Below are 23,464 nucleotides of genomic sequence, written 5' to 3'. Positions count from 1 at the left end.
AGAAACCAAGATGGAGATTTCATTGCAACTAATTAGAAATTACTCTTTCAGGTATGTAATAAACGATCTTCGTACAAAATAATGTACGATACACGAGCGGTATGTTTTCTTTCAATTCTCGGAAATTAAAAAAGCTCAACTACGTTTCGCTTTTTCAAACTTTTTCTCGAACATGAAAACTTCAACATACCGCTCTTGTAACGCATATTACTATTTTTGCATTGTTCTTTTTATTTACGTCATAGCCATAAGATTGGTTTGGAGTTGACAATGTATTCTCTCCCGGCTCTGACTTGAATCAGAACTTCTAGTATTGGGTGCCTGAAGCAGCCGGAACTCGACTCCCATCTCTTACTCGGGATGTGTTATTTCCCCGCTCCCTAACGCTGTGTAATATAGTGCACCTGCACGTTGAAGTTCCTCGTTCTCGGATTACACAACTGACAGCTGCTCTGTCTGTTTATTACAAGTAGGTGTTGCTATACGACATTTATTTTGGCGCAGTTTTGATGTACCTTGAACTTCAGATTTTTTTGTACACTGCCATGTTCAGAAGTTATAGTAATCCTAAATTAATGAAGTAGATTCCAGATTTAATTGGCAATTACATTTTGAGATTTCGAACATAGGTTTCAATATACCGATAGTTGCCTCTATACATGTGTGCGCGCGAGCGATATACTTACTTATAAATGGCTTTTAAGGAACCCGCAGGTTCATTGCCGCCCTCACATAAGCCCGCCATCGGTCCCTATCCTGAGCAAGATTAATCCAGTCTCTATCATCATATCCTACCTCCCTCAAATCCATTTTAATATTATCCTCCCATCTACGTCTCGGCTTCCCCAAAGGTCTTTTTCCCTCCGGTCTCCTAATTAACACTCTATATGCATTTCTGGATTCGCCCATACGTGCTACATGCCCTGCCCATCTCAAACATCTGGATTTAATGTTCCTAATTATGTCAGGTGAAGAAAACAATGCGTGCAGTTCTGCGATGTGTAACTTTCTCCATTCTCCTGTAACTTCATCCCTCTTAGCCCCAAATATTTTTCCAAGAACCTTATTCTCAAACACCCTTAATCTCTGTTCTTCTGTCAAAGTGAGAGTCCAAGTTTCACAACCATACAGAACAACCGGTAATATAACTGTTTTATAAATTCTAAATTTAAGATTTTTTGACAGCAGACTAGATGACAAAAGCTTCTCAACCGAATAATTACAGGCATTTCCCATATTTATTCTGCGTTTAATTTCCTCCCGAGTGTCATTTATATTTGTTACTGTTGCTTCAAGATTTTTTAATTTTTCCACCTCTTCGAAGGATAAATCTCCGATTTTTATGTTTCCATTTCGTACAATATTCTGGTCACGAGACATAATCATAGACTTTGTTTAATAAAGTAGATTTCAGATTTAATTGGAAATTACGTTCTGAGATTTCGAATATAGGTTTAAATATAATCGACAGTTACCTCTATACATTTGTGTGCGCGAGCGCTATACACACGTAAAGTGGTGCACTGTTTGAGTTACATGTATGTGATCATGATATTCACAGCGTTACTTAAATATTATTGTTTAGCCTCTGTATTTTCATTGAACTCTAGTGGAGATGTATTTTTAACAAATGAAGGGTAAGGAGAAAAACAGGGAATGTCAAAGAACAATATTATTCAGATAAGTTTTAATATTTGACATTCATGGTTTTTAGTAATCAGTGCACCAAATGTTTAACTAAGGTTATCAGATTTTTATCATAATTTCCGGGGACAGATTGTCAATATTACCTTCAAGGATGGGTGAAATTTTGGCCATTTTTGGTCAAAAATTTGTTTTTCATTTTATTGCATAAAATTCATCTATAGACTCCATTGTATGATTCTGCAAAGTTTCAGCCCCCTTTGACGCTTGGAACTGGCATTAATTACGCTGCGCTCTTTAAATGCCTAGCATGTATATACCTACTTTAAAAGTGATTTTTCTCAAATTAAATTTTTTGCGCCTTTCTGTACATTCAAAATCTAAAGACTTCTACAATTTTCAAGCTATCAAGATGAAAATGTTTCTGCATGTTCTATAAAGTATGGCTAACAAATTGGAGTATCAAATTTTTGAGATCTTAGTTAATTTTTAAATGAAAAATAATAATTTGTATAACAATAGGTAGGCCTACTATAAAATTAAAAAAAAAATAACTTTCGAGAAAATAATTTTTTTCTCTATTCTAAGGATATATTTCCAAAATATGAATGCTTAGTGCTTTTATAGGTACATCAAAGATACTGTATTTTTTTCTAGATCATATAGCCTACACTATGTGATCAAAAGTATCCGGTCACTCACCTCAAAATGAAGTACAAGTTTGGGCAGCCCTTCATTGGGAACACTCACACTTAATATAGTGTTGACCCAACCTTAGCCTTCATGACAGTCTTCACTCTCGCAGGGATACTCTCAATCAGGCAGCGAAAGGAAACTTATCTCTCAGCATTGTATCAAAACATTATTATTATTATTATTATTATTATTATTATTATTATTATTATTATTATTATTATTATTATTCAGTTCTCGAGTTTGCAGTATGAGCATTGTAGTTCCTCATCTGATATTGTCCATTAGAATTTAAGCAGAAAATTCTACAGTCTATAGTCATTTCTTTTGTTTTGATACGAGTATTAATGACTTTAGTCCCTGATGAACTTTCCCTCAATAAATAATGATTTTTATATTTGTTTCTCTTTCGTAAAACGTTGGATAATAATAATAATAATAATAATAATAATAATAATTGTTTTGGTACAGTGCAGAGATATAATGGATGCTTCCTTTCGGATATGCGAAAATGTCTTTGTGAGGAATGTTGTGCATAACCTAGATATTGTGACTTTGATGCCAAGTTAATTCGAATTAGAGTCTGACTGGGCGAAAGAGAAGGCCTACTGGCCTTAGCTCTGCCAGATTAAATAAATTATTATTATTATTATTATTATTATTATTATTCAGTTCTCGAGTTTGCAGTATGAGCATTGTAGTTCCTCATCTGATATTGTCCATTAGAATTTAAGCAGAAAATTCTACAGTCTATAGTCATTTCTTTTGTTTTGATACGAGTATTAATGACTCTAGTCCCTGATGAACTTTCCCTCAATAAATAATGATTTTTATATTTGGTTCTCTTTCGTAAAACGTTGGATGATGATGATAATAATAATAATAATAATAATAATAATAATAATAATAATTGATGTTTTGGTACAGTGCAGAGATATAATGGATGCTTCCTTTCGGATATGCGAAAATGTCTTTGTGAGGAATGTTGTGCATAACCTAGATATTGTGACTTTGATGCCAAGTTAATTCGAATTAGTAGAGTCTGACTGGGCGAAAGAGAAGGCCTACTGGCCTTAGCTCTGCCAGATTAAATAAATTATTATTATTATTATTATTATTATTATTATTATTATTAAGTTGACAAATTTCATTTGGGTCATCTCTTTTACTCATCAGTCGAAGTGTGAAGTAAAACTGTTCTGATACCATGAAAATTCATTTCGACATTTTTACTGAAATTGGATGTTTTGTTTTTGCACTCATACCGAGAAGATGGTACAAACTGCCTGTGACTGCGATTTATTATGAACTGTTGAACGAATTTCATCCATGCAATGCATGTGTGAATTTATCTGAGAGTTATGTGTATTAGAAATAATTACAAAAGACACAAAATTGCGACTTATTCTAAATCGCTTCCTACGATTTTATTCTTTAATTTGGTAATTTTATAAGTGACAGATGAAACAGTATAGCCATATGTCGCCGAAGACGTTTGTTAGGAAATTCATTATTTCTAAAATTGAACCTCTAATCTAAAATTTTAGACAAACGTTGTAGGACTGAAATAGATTTACGTGAATTACTTTTTAAAACATATGCACGCCTAATCGCTTGAATATATAGCAATAAGAATATGGTAATTATAATTTGTCCTTAAATAGACGGAGTGTTTGAAATTTCAATTGTCGGTCACATCAATTGTTCATTGTATTGTGTTGATACATCGATAAGAATTTGAACCTGTATGGAACTTCGGTAGTAGACATATGACTGCAAATAGAATGAGTTTTTTTTTTCTCTCGCTGTTATTTATATTCGCTTTAACATCTTTGGTCATATCGCGAGTTAATCTTTGGGTGAAATCCGAAGGCCTGTGTACTATGGTTGAGACTGGTTCTATTGTTGTGAACTAGATGGCGACTGTATATTTATTACTGATTTGTTATGAATATGATTTCGGCGATGAATGAGGCCGGTGATATTCAGGGATGTTGTGGCCCGAATTTCCTGGCATTTGCCTTAAGGTTGAGGGAAACCCCTGAAAAACCTGAAATTCAACCCGACCGGGAATCGAAGCCGGCCCCTCTGCGTAAGAGACCAGCATGCTGATCCCTGCACCACAGAGGTGGTCTTAGAATGAGTTGTATAGGAATTTAACCATAAAAAAAATTAACCTATTTACTTTACCCAACATAGTGATTATTTTAACTGCAGCATAGGAGTGACATTACATATAATGGTACTTTTCTCAGGTGACTGATCCATGATGGCGCCTTCTGAAGAAACTACGAGCACCGCCTGTTCTCAGCAGCAGGAGGAGCAGGGTACAGCCAACACCAAGCTTCAGCAGGATAGCCCTGATATCGAGCAGGTTGCTGCTTCAACCCACAAAGACTCAACTACTTGTGCCAGTGTGACCGAAAACATTGACAGTGCAGATAATGGTGTACATATTGCAGACAGACCGAAGAGTGTGAAAAAACACGGAGGACCAGGGAGTTCAACGAGCATCGAGTATATAGTGGCTAGTTCGAAGGGTGTGTGCGACCATGTTACAGATGATCAAACGAAAGCGGACGTTGTGTCTGTGAAAAATGTTGAGGAGTGTCAAGATAGCAGTGCGAGTACTGTTGCCTCCACTAGCTTTGAACGCACTGAGTGTAGTTCGAAGGAACAGGAAGACAGCTTAGGCACAAATGTCACTATGGCCGCTAAAGGTGAAGATTGTACGGAAGCCGTTATTGAAGGTAAGAAAGTTTGCTTGTTATCGACATTAGGAGTCATTTAACCTATTTTGTAAATTGGTGGGGAAAGAAAAGGATGTTTTCACTGTTGACAGTAAGTTCAAAATAAATGTTACCGGAATCAACATTGCAAACATCCACACCTGTGGAGTAACGGTCAGCGCGTCTGGCCGCGAAACCGGGTGGCCCGGGTTCGAATCCCCGTCGGGGCAAGTTACCTGGTTGAGGTTTTTTCCGGGGTTTTCTCTCAACCCAATACGAGCAAATTCTGGGTAACTTTCGGTGCTGGACCCCGGACTCATTTCACCGGCATTATCACCTTCATTTCACGCTAAATAACATAGATGTTGATAAAGCGTCGTAAAATAACCCAATAAAATAAAATAAAAAGACATTGCAAACCGAGTTTTGGTAAAACGTTTTTAATTTGGTATATGTTAAAATGCGCTTTAGGAAAGAGCATTATTTGCTTCACATCTTAAAACAAGAATTTTGAAAGTAGTGCATAGTCGAAGTACTCCATGGTTTCGAGTAGCCGTCATGTTGCTATGTTAAACGAGGCCTTAAATTAGTTTGTATCTCAGATTTACTCGTATCTGTCTGCTTTTAGTGATGTCTGAAGTGAATCCCAGACTGAGGAAGTCTAACCATTAAATAGTACGGCAGAATTTGTTTGATTATACACATTAATTACACAATAAACATTTCTCTAATATGATCCGAAATACTTCATACATCTTATATCCTACTTAGGGTGACCAGATTCACGTCAATAAAAGAGAGGAGGACACTGTTCGAAAAAAGAGACACAAAATATGAACTTAGATTTATTCTTAGGTCTTATTATACTATAAATTACGTCAAATCTATTTTCTTACAAAATATTTACAGTACAGATTTAGGCTTATATCATACTTAAAAGTACGTTAATATTACAAAATAATTATAATAAAACTTAATAATAATAATGATTTTACAGTTACCTACGTATGAAAGTTAAACTGTAATTATTATTAAACAGGACAGAAAATATCGATTTAGATTTAGGCTTAGGTCTATGTTACACTTAAAATTATGTAAATATCTATTTTATTAGAGCATACTTATGATAAAACTTGATAATATAAAATTATTTTATAGTTAACTACATATGAAAGCCAAGGGAACTATAATTATTATCAAAATACTGTATATAAAAAGACCGCACAAAATATGAATTTAATATTACTTTGTAAGCAAAGAGAGTTATGATCATTGGCAAAGAGTGTATTCCGTCGATGCTGCTGCCACCTACAGGAAAATTACTTTAAAAAGGCATCAAATCAGATAATTTCAAAATATCAGGCATACAAGTTGCACAAAAGAGGACATTTCTTGATTTTTTTTTTTAAATCCACTCGGACCCCGAACGAAGGCCTAAAAAGGAGGACATGTCCGGACAAAAGAGGACGTCTGGTCACCCTAATCCTACTTCGTCTCAAAAATAAGAGTGTATTTCTCTGACCATGATCTTTAATCATCCAAATAGTCTCTGTATATCCGTAACTCTTTTTGTAGTCGTTTGTACAGAAACGGAATTTAAAAAATGGGCCGAGTCTTGGTTGCAGCCCTCCTCTATGTAGGCAACAAGCTTCGCAAGACTACACAAGTAACATACATTTAGGCGTCACTTTTTTACTGCTCGTGTGCAATGCCTTGTAACTGGAGCTTGGTAAAATTAGGTGGTCCAATTTTGTTTCTTGGTCCGTACCTAATTTAGTCTTATTTAGACGGAAGTATCGTTTTACGTAGGTAAGTCAGAAGTTTTTCTAAATATTGGATTCGTTCCTAATATGCCTATAAAGGGCGTGCGGTAGTGTCGCGATTAACGCTGCAAAGGCGGAAGGTCGCGGGTTCGATTTCCGATGGGAGTCATGGGTTTACTCCATTGATCTAGGGGAGAGTCGGGTAGTATCGGACAGTGCGTTTCTTTCATCTACCACCATATGGTAGTACCTGAATAACATGGTTACGTTTCTCTATGCGACATCACAGAAACGTAACCATGTCAGTCAGGTACTATCATCGTGTGGTAGACGAAAGAAACTCACTGTCCGATATTACCCGATGTCCGATACTACCCGATTCTCCCCTAATTCAATTTCTTGTGTAATAAGCCAGTGTCAGAATTTTAAGCATTGTATGTAAAATGGGGAAAAAAATTAAAGTTACCTATTACTTTTGAAAAGCTATATATTTCGAGTGAACACAACACCGAATTCGATTTTTTTTCCCCCTAAAAATATTGTTCAGTTTCTGTGTTTCGATATCTTAAACTATTTTTGTTTGATTACTTAATCGGAATATAAAAAATTAAGTGTTCATATTAGCCTAACTAAAATCCATTGTTTGTATATTCAGCAATATAAACCTGCGATATGCGCGTGTACGTCTAAGTGTAAACAATATCCAAGCATATCAATATGACAGCAGTGCAGAAGTTTGGAGTATTGTGAAATAGTGTAGAATATATCTTGACGTATTAAGATAGCTTTTACATCTTCCCATTGTTTTTATTATGAGTTTTACGTTCACATGTACTTTGTAATGTGTGTCAATGTTCGAACTTAAAATTGCTTAAGCTGAGTCCGATAACCTCATTTGCAAGTAGAACCAAACTGTGAGTTCACATTAATGGTCATGATTAAGTTTTTGTGTTGCTTTATGCTGCAGTTGAATTGATGTAATGAATCGTCCTAAGTGTAATTCACAAGAGCTTGAAGGATGTTGCGCATTGATTCAGCTAAAATTCTACAAGGTTGAAATGTTCAGTCAAGGCCAAATTGCGTAATGCACACTCATTTGTCATACACAAGATTAGGTATAAGGCATATTTATTATTGTAAGTTTACGACGTGTCGTCTGTTTGATGTACAGAACTGTACGTCTCTTTGAAACCGACCAGCCGCGCCGGAGCGTAGGAAGGGGTTTGGTCTGAGGGTGAATATTCTTGCTTTCCCCTCCCTCCGCGAGTCTTCGGAAAATTTCAGCATGCTGAAAAGTCGATGATGCCGCTAGTGAATTTCTTCCTTTTAGATCCAGGCTTTCTAGTCTAGAGATAGCATATAGGACTATGTCTATGTCTATGGCTGCACTCTGACATGGGTTCGAATTCCGCTTGGACAGGGGTGGTCAAAATACTGTGCAAATACAACATAGATAAAAAAAAGGTGGTATTTTAAATACAAATACAAAATATTTTTAAAAAGTTTACCAAAATAAATTTGTATTTCAAATACTGATAGGAAGTATCAAGAAATACGAATACTGTATTTAGTTTCAGGGCTCAAATATTTCGATTATTATCTGTTGGCACATTAACCCTAGGATGCATGGCGGGGGTCTTTGAGGCCTTTCATCAATTTTATTACTCTCTTAAATGTGTTAAAATATTATGAAATTGCACCATACTTCATGTAATCTTCTAAAATATATCTAAGAACATGTTGTATGATCATTTAAGGAGATACATTAAAATAAACTGTTTAAAATTAATGTTTGTTAATTCTACACGTATAATGCACAGCGGGGGCCTCTCAGGCCTGTCCTGCTTTATTCATTATACAGATACACAATTTTATGTGTTACTGCTAATATGTGAATGTTGCACTTCTGATATTTGTATCATAGTGGTATTGTTGCAACATTTTAATTTTATAACCATTTTTGGATTTAACATTGGCAGAGTAAGCTGCTGTTCTCAGTGCTGTGAAATGCAAGTATTTTTATTATTCTAATCGTGTTTTTTATGTCTCACTAATAGAAATAATATCCACCGCTGTAGTCTCGTGGTAATATGTTCGCTCCCGAACCCAACGGGCCGGGGTTCGATTCTCCCCTTGAGACGCGTTGCCTGTGTGAGGTTTTTCGGGGGTTTTCCCCTCACTCCTATGGATGAATATCAGGTAACTTTATCAGGCGTATGGAACTCCACTCATTCTCGCCACTTCCTTTCCCCCTCCTCATCATCCTTTCCTTATCATTCCGGTTGTCTTTCTTGGCCTTCAGATCACGCCTGCGCTGCGGCGGCCCTCTCGGCCGGCCTCCATGGATACCTCAAAAGAACTGGTGACCCAGCAAAGGAACCCACTCCCCTCCCGACGGGAGGGGTGGCCTACACCTCAGACCGTTTGAGGGGGGAATGTGGTGGAGGCTGTTGTGGTGGAATGGTACACGGACTTAGAGGGATGACGAGACTGTACGTTAGGGTGTTAGGGCTTAGGTCGTTTCGGCGTGGGTGCGGTAATTAGGCTGCAACTCATTTCAAGGGCGCACAATAGGCCTCAGTTCCGGTGTATAGGGATGTTCCCCCCCCCCCCGGCCTCATAAGACCACATATGAAGCACAGAGTCAACAATCCAAACTTGAACACGAATGTCCTTCAAGCATTTGCCCGGTGTGGAGTCAAACGGCCCCAGGAGGTGGATATGGATTTCATCCAAGAATAATGCCAAAAAGAATATGCTTTTTGTGCCTACGTGACTTAGAAAGAAAAATTGCTCAGTGTTGTTCAAAAAGTTCTAAGAATGTGTGCAATGAGCAAAGTGTTCTTGTTTGGGAAGACTGTTTTCAGTAAAAGGGCATTGGGCTTCACTTTATGTAATAATAATCCGAGGCACGACAGTCCATGAAGGACCATGACCGACCAGCAGGCTGCTGAACTCACGTCCATATACCGAAGAAGAGGTGGACGATCATCCAACCAGAATGCCGGTATCGTGGGGGTTAGCACGATGATTCGCCCAGCCGTTACAGCTGGCTTTCATAACTGGATTTCGCTACCTACCATAGCTCCCCAAGTGCATCACAATTCTGGGTGGGCATCGGTCCCATACACTGGCCGAAATTTTAAGAGAAAATTTCTTTCCTCTTGAGGAATCGAACCAGCGCGCATTTCGTAACACGAGTCCTAAGCAGGATGCCTTAGACCACGACGACACAGCGCAGGACCACTTTATATAATGGAACTATAATTTCAGAACTTGTGCATATAGAGAAATTTTTATCATCTTTAGCTACTCAAAACATATACATAATGTATAATTATTCTATTATAGCACTATATTGAATAACTAACTGAATAAAAATACCACAACATTGAAATTGAACTTAAAAGATGAGAATATGCATTGAATATACACTAGGCCCCCAGTATGCATTGATGTAAGTCCAAGACGCCATGCATCCTAGGGTTAATTACATATCGCAAATCACACTTCATAAAATATATTCCTGCTGGTATCAGAAATTTTACATACTTCGATTATTATCTATTAACACAATAATTACGTATCACAAATCATACTTCATAAAATATATTCCTGCTGGTATCAGGAATTTTACATATTTTGATTATTATCTATTAACACATTAACTACGTATCACAAATCATAATTCATTAATATATTCCTGCTGGTATCATGAATTTTACATATTTCGATTATTATTTATTAACACTTTAACTACGTATCACAAATCATACTTCATAAAATATATTCCTGCTGGTATCAGGAATTTTACATATTTCGATTATTATTTATTAACACATTAACTACGTATCACAAATCATACTTCATAAAATATATTCCTGCTGGTATCAGGAATTTTACATATTTCGATTATTATTTATTAACACATTAACTACGTATCACAAATCATACTTTATAAAATATATTCCTGCTGGTATCAGGAATTTTACATATTTCGATTATTATTTATTAACACATTAACTACATATCACAAATCATACTTCATAAAATATATTCCTGCTGGTATCAGGAATTTTACATATTTCGATTATTATTTATTAACACATTAACTACGTATCACAAATCATACTTCATAAAATATATTCCTGCTGGTATCAGGAATTTTACATATTTCGATTATTATTTATTAACACATTAACTACGTAGGGTAAATTAGGGTCTGTTGGACAGTCGGGCATGTTGGACACTTTGTACTTTAACGTGTTACCTCGCCACTTGTGGGCACCACATTCTGCTAGAAGTCAATGACGGAAGTAGCCCCACTCGTGGCTACTTCCGTCATTGATTTCTAGCAGAATGTGGTGCCCACAAGTGGCGAGGTAACACGTTAAAGTACAAAGTGTCCAACATGCCCGACTGTCCAACAGACCCTAATTTACCCTATGACAAATCACAATTCATAAAATATATTCCTGCTGGTATCAGGAATTTTATATATTTCTATTATTATCTATTAACATATTAACTACGTAGGCTATCACAAATTATAATTCATAAAATATATTCCTACCGGTAGCAGAAATTTTACATCATTCAGTGGACATCGAGGAATACTGTACATTCTGATTTAAATGTTTCATTTTTGAAATAGTGAAAACTACCATAATGATTATTTTTTTTTTTATAAATATGGTCAATGAAAACTATGAATTAGATATTATTACTATTGCACAATTTGTGCAGTATTCTAGAGCAGGCAAAAAAAAAAAAAAAAAAAAAAAAAGAGTTTGAAGTTTCTGTGAAGCAGTATTGCTTTTCATACAGTCACTGAAAATTTAAAATACTGACATCAAAACTATACCTGCTGATTTATTGAAGAAAATGGAGCAAAATATTTTTCGCTAACAAGTTGCTTAACGTTTTATCTAAACAGAATACCTGGACATTATTCGTTTTTTCAATTGGAAATTAAATTATCCTAAACTTGATAACTACTATTCCCTTAAAAATATATAAAAAATTCATCAGGTACAGTTTGCCTTACTGATGAAGTGATGAATGTATAAATCTTCATATTATTGTTGTACGATCTAGTTATTATAATTATTACTGTAATGTATTGTATTCAATTAGTCTGGCTGGGCGGAAGAGAAGGCCTGCTGGTCTTATCTCTGCCTGACTATATAAATTACCATCATCATCATCATCATCATAATCATCCTTCCACGTATTAGTCCTTGAAGAACAGTTACTATCTGAACGAAACACTATGTTCTCAAGTAACCTCTTCCTTGGACGACCCAAAGATCTTTTACCACGTGGGTGATTTTGCATAATGGCTTTAGGGATTCTTGTTCTAGGCATCCTATTAAGATGGTCCTGCCAATTTTTCTGATAATCTTGGATGTAGTACAAGACTGGTGTCATTTTCAGATTTTTCAGTATATCTTCATTTCTTCTCCTATTCCATCTGGTGAAGCCTGCAGTTTGTCGCATTAAGTGCATTTCACTAGTTGTTATCCTTCTCTCATCATACTTCTGCAGGGTCCATGCTTCGTTGCCATGAATATATATGTATAAAAGCATGTCCAGAAGTTTAAAGATGGCAGCCCATCACTGGACTTACTTTCTTCTTGCCAGCAACTAGTTGAAGAGAAAATTAATATGCTTTCAAATTTGATATAAATCTGACTTACTTACTGGTTTTTAAGGAACCCGGAGATTCATTGCCGCCCTCACATAAGCCCGCCATTGGTCCCTATCCTGAGCAAGATTAATCCAGTCTCTACCATCATATTCCACCTCCCTCAAATCCGTTTTAATATTATCTTCCCATTTACGTCTCGGCCTCCCCAAAGGTCTTTTCCCCTCTGGCCTCCCAACTAACACTCTATTGCATTTCTGGATTCTCCCATACGTGCTACATGCCCTGCCCATCTCAAACGTCTGGATTTAATGTTCCTAATTATGTCAGGTGAAGGATACAATGCGTGCAGTTCTGCGTTGTGTAAGTTTCTCCATTCTCCTGTAACTTCATCCCTCTTAGCCCCAAATATTTTCCTAAGAACCTTATTCTCAAAAGCCCTCAAACTCTGTTCCTCTCTCAAAGTTAGAGTCCAACTTTCACAGCCATACAGAACAACCGGTAATATAACTGTTTTATGAATTCTAACTTTCAGATTTTTTGACAGCAGGAGAATGGAGAAAGTTACACAGCACAAAATTGCACGCATTGTATTCTTCACCTGACATAATTAGGAACATTAAATCCAGACGTTTGAGATGGGCAGGGCATGTAGCACGTATGGGCGAATCCAGAAATGCATATAGAGTGTTAGTTGGGCGGCCTGAGGGACAAAGACCTTTGGGGAGGCCGAAACGTAGATGAGAAGATAATATTAAAATGGATTTGAGGGAGGTGGAATATGATGATGGAGACTGGATTAATCTTGCTCAGGATATGGACCAATGGCGGGCTTATGTGAGGGCGGCAATGAACCTTCGGGTTCCTTAAAAGCCAGTAAGTATTATTTCGTAAATCCTGCAAAAGAGAACACTCTTTATGCAGCCGCAGAGGAACACTGACTCAACAGTAAATACCGCCTTAAAAACTTTGGCAGGATAGCAGGACAGTATCGGTTTTAATTCACTGTAGAAACAGGACTGGGGGAAAAACAGATTAAATAGTGCGAACAACCCTCCTGTAAATAGAACAAGAAGCCTTAAATCCTGCAGAAGTCAAAACTTAACCAAAAATTATTTTGGGTATATTAAATTCAAAGTACATCAGTTTTATGATATTTAAATAATAGGCCTAAATACTTTCGAAAATCCTTTAATTTTACAAAATACAAATGTATTTAAATACATGTATTTCAATATGCCCTGTCCTGCGTATGGGCTGATCGCCTAGATGAGTTTACGAGTTTTTCGCAACTGAAGGGGGAATATCATATGATCCTAAGAGCGAAATCCCGCACTTATTATGCCAAAGTACTATTTCGTTATCACCAATTCCATCGACACTAGATAATCGCTCGCTGCTTATACAGCGTCGTTAAAACCGATTAAAAAGAACCAAGTTTGATTCTCGGCATAAATATGAAGTGCTCCTTGTCTCACCATTGGGATGTAGCGCAATACTGAACACAAAAATAAAAGTTCTAACCTTTGAATATCTAGCTATCTACTAATAATAGTTGAAAATTCTCGTAACTGTGAGGATGGAACGATTCAGAGGAAAGTGAATATTAATGCATCTCAGTCACGTGCGTAGCTCTGGCGGTAGCGCATTCGCCTGCTTAAATGGAGCTGCCCTTGGACGTGGTTTCGACTCTCTCTTGAGCTGATTGTCTGATTATATTTTTTTCTGAGGTTCTCAACTAGATCTATAAGGCAAATGTCAAGTAATGCCATGACGAATCTTGGCCCTCACTTCGCCAACCTATCGACGCTAGTAGTTGATACAGTGTTGTAAATAACTGACAAAAACGTAATATTGCAGACATTAGTGATTTTTCTTCGTTGTACACTAAACACAATTTCTTACTTGGTCAACTGCGCAATGCTGAATCTTAGCATACCGTACAGTCGTGGGAAGTAGCATACTTAAGGATATCGTGCGATGTTGGAAGAATGAGGAGACTGAGGAAGGCTTCATCTAGCGATGACAAAAATAGATGCTATGTACGATGTTAACGCAGTAACTCAAGACTGCAGTGAATTAGGACAAACCTCTACTCTATAAGTTCTCTCTTTTCTTCTGCTTCTTCAATTTTGAGTGTAATCTCTGCTGACAGAAATAATTATGATTTTCTAAGAAATGCATTTTTATTCTTACCTTTCTTGTCGCTCATTACTTGAATTTCACAAAATAACTAGTGGACAAGAGTGCCTGGAAGTAAACCACGACGATGGATTAGGTTTGCGCTAACTGTTGTTTATAAGGCTATCATAAGCACTAATGACGATATAACTAAATCGCCAATGTAAACAGCGATAAATGAAAGCACCTCTAAGAAAGATTTGGCAACACCGCTACAAAATTGTGTCTTAAATAGTGTGGAAAAGTTATAGGTATAAAAAAATACGTATAATTGGCTGTGACGAAATATCATGGAGGTTTATTTATAAAGATTGTTCAAATAGAACTGTAAAGGCCCATTTACAATGAAAATTAAACATAACCGTAACATAAACACAGAAGTTTGCGCCCAGGCTACCAAATGGGATCATTCACAATGATTCACATAAGCATTGACATAAATATTACCGTAAGACATTAACATGAAAGGTGGAGTAACGGTTAGCACGTCTAGCCGCGAAACCAGGTGGCCCGGGTTCGATTCCCGGTCGGGGCAAGTTACCTGGTTGAGGTTTTTTTCCGGGGTTTTCCCTCAACCCAATATGAGCAAATGCTGGGTAACTTTCGGTGTTGGACCCCGGAATCATTTCACCGGCATTATCACCTTCATCTCATTCAGACGCTAAATAACCTACTAAAATAAAAAAATTAACATGAAAGTTTGCAAACTCCAAAGATTTGCAAACAGAACACAATCGTGGAGCGCTGAAGTATACGACAGAATATGAAGAAATGGCGTCGTTGAAATGTTTCCATGGTTACCAAGTAGCCTATGTTTGCTGTGATATTTATGTTCCCATCGTGAATGATGGTATGACTTCTTGATTTTACCGTAACGTTTATATTATTAAGTTAACGCTTACGTTATGTTTAATTTTCATTGTGAATGAGCGTTAACTGTCCACCGCTGTGAAGTAATGGTTAGCACGTCTGACCATGAAACGAGCGTACTCGGTTCAAATCCTGGTTGGGTCAAGTTATCTGGTTGGGGTTTTTTCCGGGGTTTTCCCTCAAGCAACTGAAGCCGAAATGATGGGTAACTTTCGGCGTTGGACCTCGGACTCATTTCGCCGTAATTGATTCAATCATCATTATCATCCATACAATAGCCCGGGTTAAGTTCACGATGCGACTTGCTATACTTGTACAGACCCTGAAAAAAATTTGAACCACCCGAATTTTCCAAGTTCCAGTTATGACTTACTGTGCATACTCAGTAAGTACTATTATAACTCTGCAAGGAACAGTCCTTGGACCGATTTTATTTTTAATATATATTAATGACTTTAAAGAATATGAAGGTGGTTTATATTAGTATGCTGATGATACTGTTTTGCTTTTTAGTGGAAAAACTTGAACTGATGCTTATTATAATGCAAATTGCGGCTTAATATTAATCAAAAAATGGTTCGATTTAAATTCACTTGTAATTAATAAAGATAAAATAATAGCTATCGCATTTTCTTTAAATAATAAAGGTAATAAACCCATTTCATCTACTCTACAAATTAAAATGCATAATTTTGATTGTTCCGATGTAAATTGCAATTGTTCAGTTATTAATGAAGTTAAGGAGGTCAAATACATAGGTATAATTATGGTATAATTATTGATAATCATTTAAAATGGAATAATCATATTCATTATATTTGTAATAAATTACGTAAAATAATATTTTACTTTGTTGTTCTAAGAAATATTTTGTCAACTGTTTACGTATAATTTATTTAGCATTATTTGAATCTATATTTACTCGTATGTATGGTATTATAAGTTGGGGTGGAACATATAAATCCAATCTATCTATATCCGTTAATTTTACTACAGAAAAAAAATATTAAACATTTGTTTTAAAAAGCAGAAAGATTACTCAACTGAATTGTTGTTTAAACATTTCAAAGTTTTCAATATTAAACAAATTTATTATTTTATTTTATTAAAATATTTTTACAGAAATCTTAATAACTTTGAAAGGTATATACATAAAAATAGAACTAAAAATACAAATTCTCTGCGTTTGTCTGAACCTAAATGTAAAACCAATGCAGCTTTTTATCATAGCATGAGTCAAGGTCCCAGATTATTAAAGAAATTTTATTCTAATATGATTTTAACCACGAATCCTCTCCAAATCAATAAAAAAATTGTAATGAGTGTATAGTTTGGGTTTAAACATATTAAACACTTTTTAATCTGTATTCACTCTCACTTTTAATTTTATTTTTGTCTATATTGGAATCCCCTCCTGAGCACGAGTTTTACTCATTCAGGAGTGGGCTAGTTTATCTTACATTGTATTAACTTGTATTAATTTCAAACTTACTAGTAATAAAATAAAATAAATAAAATAACTGGAACGTGGACAATTCAGGTGGCTCAAATTTTGTTTCTGGGTCTGTACAAGAGGGCAGCCGTTCACAGAACTCGAGTGGTAAGCACAATAAGCCTCAGGCTGCAGTGCAAGCCTTCGGGTCCCTCTTCCATACAAGAGAGAGAGAGAGAGAGAGAAAGGTGGGGAGAGGGAGATTAACTAACGACAAAATCACAGATATTTTAAACGAGTCTGGAAATCATGCAGATGAAGCATTGAATATTCAGGTACTGGATAACAATTTTTGATGAAACAGTTGTAAGCCTGAAGTAGAGGAACAGTTAAATGAGAAACTCAGCAAGATAATACGACAGGAGTGAAGTGCTGTACGATAGAAAATACTTCAGGGATTTCCATATTGTATTATCAAAACTATTTCAAGCCTGCACGTAATCACAAGGGCAGTATTGACGATTTGTACACTGGCAAGTACATTCGCTTAAGGATTTAAAAAATAATTTTGTGCGAGATCGTGCGTATTTTCTTGGTTTCCGCACAAAACCAATCCGCGGAAAGTCTAAAATTCCACATTCAGTATTCCCAACCTAACACACATAACAATTTCCCTCTTCTTACCGCTTAAGTGACATATTGATTTTACTGCTTTAGGCTTTTAACATATCATTTTTAGAGACGTTCAATATAGTAATAATTATAAATTGGAAACTTACCACTGCAATTTCACCTAAATTGCACTGTTAATTATTGTTTTTATATATTTGCAAAAATTAAGTAAACTCTACAACTCCACAACATGGCGGCTACTTTGACCGGCAAAATTAAACTTGCCGATGTTATTACTGCAATATGTTATATAAATAATATTGTTAAAATATTAAAATGAAAAATAAATCATTACATAACCTTACCGTTTGTTTTAAGTTCGCATTTATAGACTGGGGGGGAAAAAAAAGACACGTATGTCACGGCCTGCTGGAGTATAGTAAACACAGAAAACATTTTAAAGCAACAATGTTGAAGATAGATTTTTTTTTTTTGCCGTCATTGAACAGAAACCAAGATGGAGATTTCATTGCAACTAATTAGAAATTCCTCTTTCAGGTATGTAATAAACGATCGTCGCACAGAATAATGTACGATACACGAGCGGTATGTTTTCTTTCAATTCTCGGAAATTAAAAAAGCTCAACTACGTTTCGCTTTTGCAAACTTTTCCTCGAACATGAAAACTTCAACATACCGCTCTTGTAACGCATATTACTATTATTTACTGACGATCTGTTTGTAGTGACTCTAAGAACGTTCCTCGAAGTGTAAAACTTGAGAATATAGCGTGTGATTTTTACGCTAAAATTTAATCATCGAAAACTAAAATAATTTGCACTAAAACGCATGAAATGTGAAGTAACTTCTATCGATACTAGGCCTGTAATTGACGACCGTTTTTGCAAAACTTGCTAACTGCAAAGTTTGCAAAATTGAGATTTTGATGGATTCGTTAACATAAGGCCTCTACATGATGTTCAAAGCGTCTTAGTAAAATTGGGTTATTTCTCTTCATTGTAGTGTGTCAAAGTGTGATCGTTTTTTCAAAACTTGCTTTCTGCTATAAGTGAGACATACAGCAAAACTTGCTTACTATAGTGTTTTGTGTCTCCTGTAAAATTTAGTTTTTTCAGTTAGCAAGTTTTGCAAAAACGGTTCTCAATTGAACAGGTATCAATCTTTCATTTATATAATGATACTTCCTGAGAGAATTAATTCGAATAATGCTTGAAACAATAAAAATATCGAAACAAGAAACCACGAAAATAATACTTAAAATTTTACAAAGCGATGGCGATATCTACGCAAATGAAAACTTACATATGATCGAAGATATAAAAATGAAATCGATTCAGTAGATCGATGTTTTTGTTCTGGGTAACTAGATGACTTTTGAGGTGGAAAAAATGTGTACTGTGCACACAAATCTGTAGTGCTCGGGAAAAATGACACAAGTCAGTTTCCACAAACCTTTTTTGATAATTTATTGACAACTTACGGAACATCTGTTCGCTTGGAAAAAAATACACAGGTATTCCTCCAATTGCAATAATTCATACAAAAAAAAAAAACAAATCGACATAAACCAGTGTAAGTTGTCAATAAATTATCAAAAAAGGTTTGTGAAAACTGACTTATGTTACTTTTCCCAAGCACTGCAGAAATATAAGCGGATGTATTTAACGTGTTTAAATTATATAATAGCGTACGTAGTTGCAACGTAAAACAAGTCCTCTAGTGTGTTCGTGTGGCAGTATTTTAGGCTACAAATCATGCTGACCCGGTCTCAGTTCCCGACGGGAAAGTAGGGATTTATCTCTCGGAGGAACTGAGAATGTATCTCTTTGATTTATGTTCGTTCTGTATTGTATTAGGTGACAATCTTGGTCCATGCTAACCATATACCGAGAAAATTCCTCTGTTTTTGAAAGTATAATGTTTCAAAGTCGTCACAGAAATTGATGATGTAGCTTTTCTGAACGCGATGACGTAGTTTTTATTGGTCATATAAATGCATTCTCTTTCTTTGCCCCCCCCCCCCATATTTTAGCATTAAGTCATATTTCACCAAAAATGGTATAAAAATATCTTTTTGATTATATTAAATTGTTTTAACAGTTCTCCGAGTATTATTCACATTTTTTTGTCTCAATGATGATAAGAGATTTTGTTTGCGTTTGGTTATTTATTTTGAATTTCCTTCCCTTAGAAATATTTTGTGGTTAAATGAAGTTTAAAAGTGACTGCATTTGCCACCAGTAAGTTGTCAAAACACAAAGGACAAAAGAATATTAGGAATATGGCCAGACGTTGGACATTTTTCGCTCCTCTTTTCCCCTTCTGATTTTATAGGGGAATATTCCGTTATGGTCAGTTTTGTAGAATGGCCAATATAAAGTTTTGTAAGTAATTTTGGACAATATTTTAGGAGAAAAATTCGCTCCGGCGCGGCGCCGTGGATCGAACCCGGGTCCTTGGTTCTATGTACCAAGCGCTCTGACCACTGAGCTACGCCGAATTCAATCCACAGCACCGGATCGAACCTTCCTCCTTCGATGTTTCCCTTTGTGGCCTGACTCCAAGTTAGGCATATATATTATGTTGACGTGTATCCAATGTCAACTGCCATTATACTATAAGCGCACTCAACTGAGTGACTTGTTGGCCGGGAATCCGCAGTTATTATGCATTGGCCACAGTTGTTATTTAGTCAGGCCACAAAGGGAAACATCGAAGGAGGAAGGTTCGATCCGGTGCTGTGGATTGAATTCGGTGTAGCTCAGTGGTCAGAGCGCTTGGTACGTAGAACCAAGGACCCCGGTTCGATCCCCGGCGCCGCGCCGGAGCGAATTTTTCTCCTAAAATATTAAGTGTCAATATTACAGATAAATTCTGTAGGACAAATTAATATATCTATAATATTTAACTTGTTTAGTGTCTAGAGCTTTTAGGTCATTGAAATCGGAGCTCTAATGATAGTTATGAAGGAGCGCTATGAATGGTGTACAGAAGATTCTTTTTTTAGCGTACGAACTGGGAAGTTGAAAGTTCTTTAAAAAATGTAAGTTCCATGCCTTCTCTTCCGAGACCTGTTTTCTAAAACTATTCCAAAACCTAGTATGAACTTAAAATAACCATTTCATAAAGGAACACAAATTGAAAAGAAAAAAAAAAAAAAAAAAAAAATTATAACTTGCACAAAAGATACGATTAAGTTATATTGAAGAAACTAATTAAAATACACTGAAATGAAGAAGTCAAAGTGTGAAATTCACAGATTTTTGTTTAAAGCGACTTTTTTAGATGTTGAATTTATTTAAGCAATGCGAGAATATCTTGTGACATTGTAATTGTTTCTGATATGTCCAAATTTTGTATTTTTGTTATAGACATGTTTCATTTCTGTGCAATATGGTTTAGTTCTATTAAATACAGATTAGAAGTTTTATTAGAACTATTAATTCACTAACAGTATACTTTTAATGAGTTGAAATTTTATGTAGTGCAACTCTCAATACGTTTTAATATCATTTTTACATAGAATGCGATTTCACATGACTTGATTTTTTTTTTCTTTCCAATTAACCTTATTTCCTGGAGGACTCTGATCGGTAACGACGCTCAGAGTTTGATTTGATACATCCACTTTGCATAGAATACAGAAAAAAAATACTACTTCATAATAATGAAACTACACAAATTACGTTTCCTCACTCTCTCTCTCTCTCTCTCTCTCTCTCTCTCTCCTTTTGTCTCAATTATTGTGCCTTAATATTAATTGGAAATTCACAGTTACCTGAATAACAACATTAATAACTGATGGACTTAACCTCTGGATGTCAGTGCCTAAATGCCATGAAATTGACGAAGCATTTTTTTATTATCTCGTTAAATACTCCCAGGTATTTGGTCTGTGCATATCTGTGGATACACATCACCACAAGACTACAATCACTTCATAAGATCAGTTTTCTCCCCTTGTATACCAGTCTTAAAAATTATTAGGAGATAAAGTCTCTAGATTTGCCATTCGACTGGCGCAGAAAAATTGCAGAATGGTCGCGTTGGAGGGTTGAAAGACCGAGGAAGGTGTTTTTGGAACTGGTAGTAGTCGGAGTGTCCTCTTATCGATTTTTTCTACCTCGCCAGGGTACCAGCCAGTGCGTAACGCACAGAGCGGCTTCTCCGCAGATCGAGAGTTCGGTGTTCTTATCGCCAGCGATACCGGCTACTGTACTTCCTGCTTTGTGTTTGCTGAGTCATACTGACCTGTGCGAGCTTATTAATTGATAGCCGGCATTTCCTGTGTATCTGGGTTCAATGCCTGTCCGTAATTGAGCTATCGTTTGCTAATATTTTTACAAGACTCTTTGTAAATATTTTGGATGTTCGCATGATAATTCATCAAGTCGTATAGTTATAAATTAATCTGGTGTTCTTCCAAAGAACGTTTAGAAACTTTATTTCACTAAGGCCCGATTGTATAAACCATTTAATCTTAGATCAGAGGTTAAATTGATCCTTGTTTCAGCTGAACTTGGAATTTTGTGTTGTATAAAGTCTAATCTGAGATTAATTTGTCTCAAACTAAAGTCTACTTTGACTGAAGAAATTTCTCCGATTAAGTTAGATGATCCAAGTTCAGTTATTTCTTTTCTGTTTGAAATATACGAGTGACAGATTGTGCAAATAAAATATCCAGTATTATTAATATTAATAGATATGTTAGGTACATTTATATATATTTCTTTCAATTTTTTGCCTTAATACACAAACATTCTTATATTTTATAAGGCTCTATCGTGTTCAGCAGCATCAAATAACATAACCTATAATTATATTATGTTTATAACAACCATTAATTATTAATGGATATGATAGCTACATTCATAAATGTTCAATTAACTGTATTACTAAACGAAAATTGTCGTTTTATAAAGCTTTATTATGTTTAGCAGTATCAAACACCATAACATGATAACAATTTGGTGAACAGTCAACCTTCTTCTTATTGTCCGCCATTATTTACATTGCAAAAAAAACCAGTGTCTCCAACAGAGTGTAATACGGAAAGTCGCGAAAAAGTAGTTGTAAATCCGCTAGATTTCTCATTATCAACAAAGAAAGATTAAATTTTGTCACTATGGGGTGCTAAAAAGGTCACTAAATCCCTATTTAAGCAATATAAAAGTTAAAAGAAATTGTTGTTGAAAATGAGTTAAAATCGCTAGATTGGCAACACTGAACAAACCTGTATAACATGGTCCGCGCATCACGTATTTCACCTGTTTATGCGATGTTGCCAAATCCTTTTCACGTGAACTTAGATTGCATTTGAACCAAGGTAATTTGATCGCAGAAAAGTTTTATACAATAGAAGAAGTGTCTGAACTCGGTTTACTTTTCGATCTTCGATCAAAGTTGATCTTTAGTCAGGGAGTTTTATACAATTGGGCCTAAATGTAATTTTTTAACCTTTGAAGAGAGACAGCACTGTATTGAATACGTTCAAGTCAATAAAAGTATAACGTTTTGGTCGTCGTACTTAAATATGTAAATGCTTCTTACTGAAAATTTTGTTTTTATGGAACCCATATGTACAGTATGTCTGTTGAGTCCTTTTCACGAAGAAAAACGCGCCCATTTCCCAACCGTAGAAATCGCCTGCCAGTTTTATTTCATCTTACTTACTTACTTACAAATGGCTTTTAAGGAACCCGAAGGTTCATTGCCGCCCTCACATAAGCCCGCTATCGGTCCCTATCCTGTGCAAGATTAATCCAGTCCCTATCATCATATCCCACCTCCCTCAAATAAGGCGCTTAGGAAAATATTTGGGGCTAAGAGGGATGAAGTTACAGGAGAATGGAGAAAGTTACACAACGCAGAA

General features: G+C 35.8%; 1 protein-coding gene across 6 annotated transcripts in view; it reads left to right on the top strand.

Annotated features, from left to right (window-relative positions):
- The window catches only part of LOC138712465 (uncharacterized), a 283,130-nt gene that overhangs the window by 144,871 nt on the left and 114,795 nt on the right, over nucleotides 1–23,464 (top strand). For all 6 annotated transcript variants that reach the window (XM_069844310.1, XM_069844307.1, XM_069844308.1 and 3 more), the window contains one exon: nucleotides 4,593–5,087. In XM_069844310.1, coding sequence (XP_069700411.1) covers nucleotides 4,604–5,087 — 484 coding nt within the window. In that variant the 5' untranslated portion in view covers nucleotides 4,593–4,603. The remainder of the gene's footprint in view (nucleotides 1–4,592; nucleotides 5,088–23,464) is intronic.

The sequence above is a fragment of the Periplaneta americana genome, chromosome 13 (assembly GCF_040183065.1).
Source record: "Periplaneta americana isolate PAMFEO1 chromosome 13, P.americana_PAMFEO1_priV1, whole genome shotgun sequence".
NCBI classification, from domain to species: domain Eukaryota; kingdom Metazoa; phylum Arthropoda; class Insecta; order Blattodea; family Blattidae; genus Periplaneta; species Periplaneta americana.
This window is presented reverse-complemented; position numbering and strand designations above follow the sequence as displayed.